General features: G+C 35.7%; 1 protein-coding gene across 1 annotated transcript; it reads left to right on the top strand.

The window, feature by feature from the left end:
* Window positions 1–1,625: 1,625 nt before the first annotated feature.
* LOC113294758 lies at window positions 1,626–2,510 on the top strand. The gene has a single exon (XM_026543135.1). It carries the CDS (start codon window positions 1,626–1,628, stop codon window positions 2,508–2,510), a length of 885 nt encoding a protein of 294 aa, XP_026398920.1.
* Window positions 2,511–3,810: the final 1,300 nt, after the last annotated feature.

Raw genomic sequence — 3,810 nt, 5'->3', positions numbered from 1 at the left:
GATTTAATTGATGCATTGCCTAGTCAAGAAGAAATAAAGAATGTTGTTTTTGCAATGGACCCAAATAGTGCTCCAGGTCCAGATGGTTTTCCAGGATGTTTTTATAGATATGCATGGGAAGTGGTGGGTGCTGAGCTTATGGAGGCAATACAATTTTGTTGGAGGAATAGATTCATCCCTAAAGGTTTTAACTCTAACTTCTTATTTCTTCTACCAAAAATTCAGGGAGCCAAGAAAGTTGAACACTTTAGGCCCATTGGTTTAACAAACTTCAATTTTAAAATCATTACCAGAATCATTACTACAAGGATTAGTAGAGTACTGAGTAGAATGATATCAGAGCAACAGGGTGCATTTATCAAAGGGAGAAGCATCCATGAAAAAATTATTTTGGCTTCAGAGCTTGTGAATGAATTAGATACCAAGAGGAGAGGTGGAAATGTGGGACTTAAAATTGATATTACTCAAGACTATGACTCTTTGAGTTGGGAGTTTCTATTTGAGGTACTTAGAAGATTTGGATTCTTTGAAGTGGGTATTCAATGGTTAAAAAAAATCTTTGAATCAGCTAGAATTTCTGTTCTTATAAATGGTGGACCATGTGGTTTCTTTGAAGTATGGAGGGGACTGAGACATGGTGATCCATTGTCACCAATAATGTTTGTGCTAGCAGAAGAGGTATTAAGCAGAAATATTACCAAATTAGTACAAATGGTTAAACTTCAACCAATGGTGAATAGAGGTGGATGTCAACCTACACATTTGATGTTTGCTGATGACATTTTCATTTTTTGTAATGGGCACAAAAGAAGTTTGGAGAACTTGATGAAATTGCTATGGAAATATCAGATATCTTCTGGTCAAGCAGTTAATAAAGCAAAAAGCAAGTGTTTTGTTGGTGGAGTGACTGATACAAGAAAACAAGGCATTGCTGAAATGTTGCAAATGGAATTATCTTCATTCCCAGATAAGTATTTAGGTGTCATTTTAAAACCAGGAAGAGTTAAAAATAATCAAGTTTGGGGGATAGTGGAAATAATGCAGAAGATGTTAGCAGGGTGGATGGGAAAATTACTAGCTTTTTCTGCCAGATTAACTTTGGTTAAATTTGTGTTGTGCAGCATGCCCATCTATAATATGTCAGTATATAAGTGGCCTAAGAATGTTTAAAGGAGTGTGAAAAGATTTTAAGGAATTTTCTATGGTCTGGAGATCCATCTGTGAAAAACTTGTCACTGTAAAATGGGATGAAGTGAATGCACCAATTGAAGAGGGTGGATTGGGATTGAGAAGACTTGAAGTTATGAATAAAGCATTGTTAATGAAGATTTTATGGAAAATAGATAATGAAAATGTTGAATGGACAAAGTTTATGAGGGAAAAATATAAAGATAACAAAGGTGAATGGATAAAATATCATAAGAAATCAACATTTCTTATGGAAAGATAAATGGGTGGATTGTTGGATTGTTGGAGATGGAACCAACATTTCTGTATGGAAAGATAAATGGGTGAAAGATTATACTTTGCTAGAGTTGCATACTGATGATGCATATATCCTGCAACATAATGACATGAAAGTAAGTGACTTAATCCATAATGGTGAATGCTGCATACCTACAGAAATGTGGATTTATTTTGATATTACAGAATTACCAGTTCTGGTGGGGGAAAAAGATAGAAGAATATGGGCCAAAGATAAAGTTGGGAATTTCTCTGTTGCAAATGCCGTGCAAATGATCAGAAAAAAGTATGAAAAGGTATCATGGACTAAACAGGTATGGCAACCTTGTATTCACCCATACACATCTACAAATCTACGGAAAATACTAAGGGGTGCATGTGCAACTGAAGAAACAGTAAGGAAGAAAGTTTTCTCCACAGTATCTAAATGTTATTTGTGTGGTAAAGATCAGGATACAATGGACCATATTTTATGGCATTGTAATTTCAGTAAAGCAGTATGGCATTGGCTGTGTGGTGTATTCTATTGTCCAGTTCCCATAAATTTTGAAGAAATCTTATCTTTTGCTAAACAGAAAAACCCTGCAGTCAAAGAGGTATGGTATATTTGTGCTTTCAATGTCATGGTTGAGTTGTGGTTAACAAGAAACTCTGTTCTTCATGAAGATGCAACTCCATCAGTGGACAAGATTAAAAGAAGAATTGCAGGAATAGCAAAAGAAGGCAAATTTAGAATGAAAGGCAGAAGATGGGGTACAATGTATGATCTTCATATATTGTTATTCTTTGAAATATCAGGCATTCCAGTTCATGTGACCAGTTCTAAACAAGTTTTCTTTAAATACCCTGCTCAGCATCAAATTTTAATCTGTTGTGATGGTGCATCCAAATGGAATCCAGGTCTAGATGGTATTGGATTTATTGCAAGAAACCATGATGGAGATTACATGGGAGCTGCTTCAGGTGGATTAGGGATTGCAACAAATTATTTGGAAGAAGTCATGGCATTGATTGTTGCAGGTGAGTGGGCTATCACAAAACAATAGGAGGAAGTGTGTTTTAGCTTGGATTCAAAAGCTGTTATACTAGCATTCATGAGCAACAAGAATCCTTGGATTGTGCTAAATAGATGGATCAAGATTAAGATGAACATTCCTAAAATATCATTCAGGCATTCTTATAGAGAGGTGAATTTCTCTACGGACTCAATGGCAAAGAAAGGGGTATTACTCAGTAGGGGAGAGGTGATTTACTATGAGGATAAACCTTAATTTTTAAGAAACTTGGAAACTGAAGATGGTTTGTATTTCAGGTTTTAAAAAGCTGTATTTTTACAGGCTAAACTGTTCTTAGCTATTGAGTAGTTGGGCTTATGTAATGGGTTCAGCTTTATTTTTGTTTATTGCCCAAAATTGGGCTTTATGTTTATGTAAATTGAAATTTTTAGTAATAAAATTCATGATTAAGTAAAAAAAAAAAAAGAATTGTTCCAGTGCGTGCACTCATCGAAGTCGGAAGCGCAAGGATACTGAGGAAACTAAGTGAACTAGGGTTAGTTGCTTTTGTTAGAGCATTGCTCGGTCGAACTCGCATGCGTTGCTATCTCAAGCATGATCGTCAAGTTTAGTTATCAAAACTGTATGTCTTGATTTATAGACTACTTATAGCTAAGCCTCGGTTTAGGACAATTTAGTGTAGTTGAGATCCAGACTCCATGGCGATCATCTTACGAAGACGAAGAACTACTCAAGGAACCAGTGGAACTTCATCCGGCCAAAAGTTCTGTGGAGACTTGAACTTATCTATCACTCAAAAGTCTATCTACTCTATCTCCTACTCTTGAGACAAAGTCGTATAAGTATGATAGTTTTCATACATATATATTTGCTATTTCAAGCCGAGTTTACTCGCCTATCTTTTTCTCGAAATATATGTTGGTAAGCTTTCGCTTTAACCACTTTTCATATTAACCCGTGACGAAATTCATGATGACGTTTCAATCTTGAAAATAGCTTTGATGACGATAGTTGTGAATAGCGACTGTTATAACATTATAGAAGAATGTTTCAATGATTGAAATGTAGAGTTGAGATTACGTAACCAACTATGGATATAAGCATATATAGTGTGTTCGCACATTAGTGTATAAATCCATGTGTCGGAAACCAAGTGTGTGCATATGTGTGCATACGATATTGGTGAAGGAGACAGGTTGGGTACGCGTACCAGCGGAAGTTTTTGAACAAAAAATTTCTGCTGAGTTTGTAAGTTTGCAAACTATTAAACCAGTCACCTTAGGTACGCGTACCCACGGAAGTGTTCGACCAAAAATTTCTGATGAGTTTC

The sequence above is a fragment of the Papaver somniferum genome, chromosome 7 (assembly GCF_003573695.1).
Source record: "Papaver somniferum cultivar HN1 chromosome 7, ASM357369v1, whole genome shotgun sequence".
In the NCBI taxonomy this organism is placed as follows: Eukaryota; Viridiplantae; Streptophyta; class Magnoliopsida; order Ranunculales; family Papaveraceae; genus Papaver; species Papaver somniferum.
This window is presented reverse-complemented; position numbering and strand designations above follow the sequence as displayed.

Coding starts and splice junctions, on each gene's coding strand:
- LOC113294758 (XM_026543135.1), top strand. CDS start 1,626: ATGTGGATTTATTTTGATATTACAGAATTACCAGTTCTGGTGGGGGAA.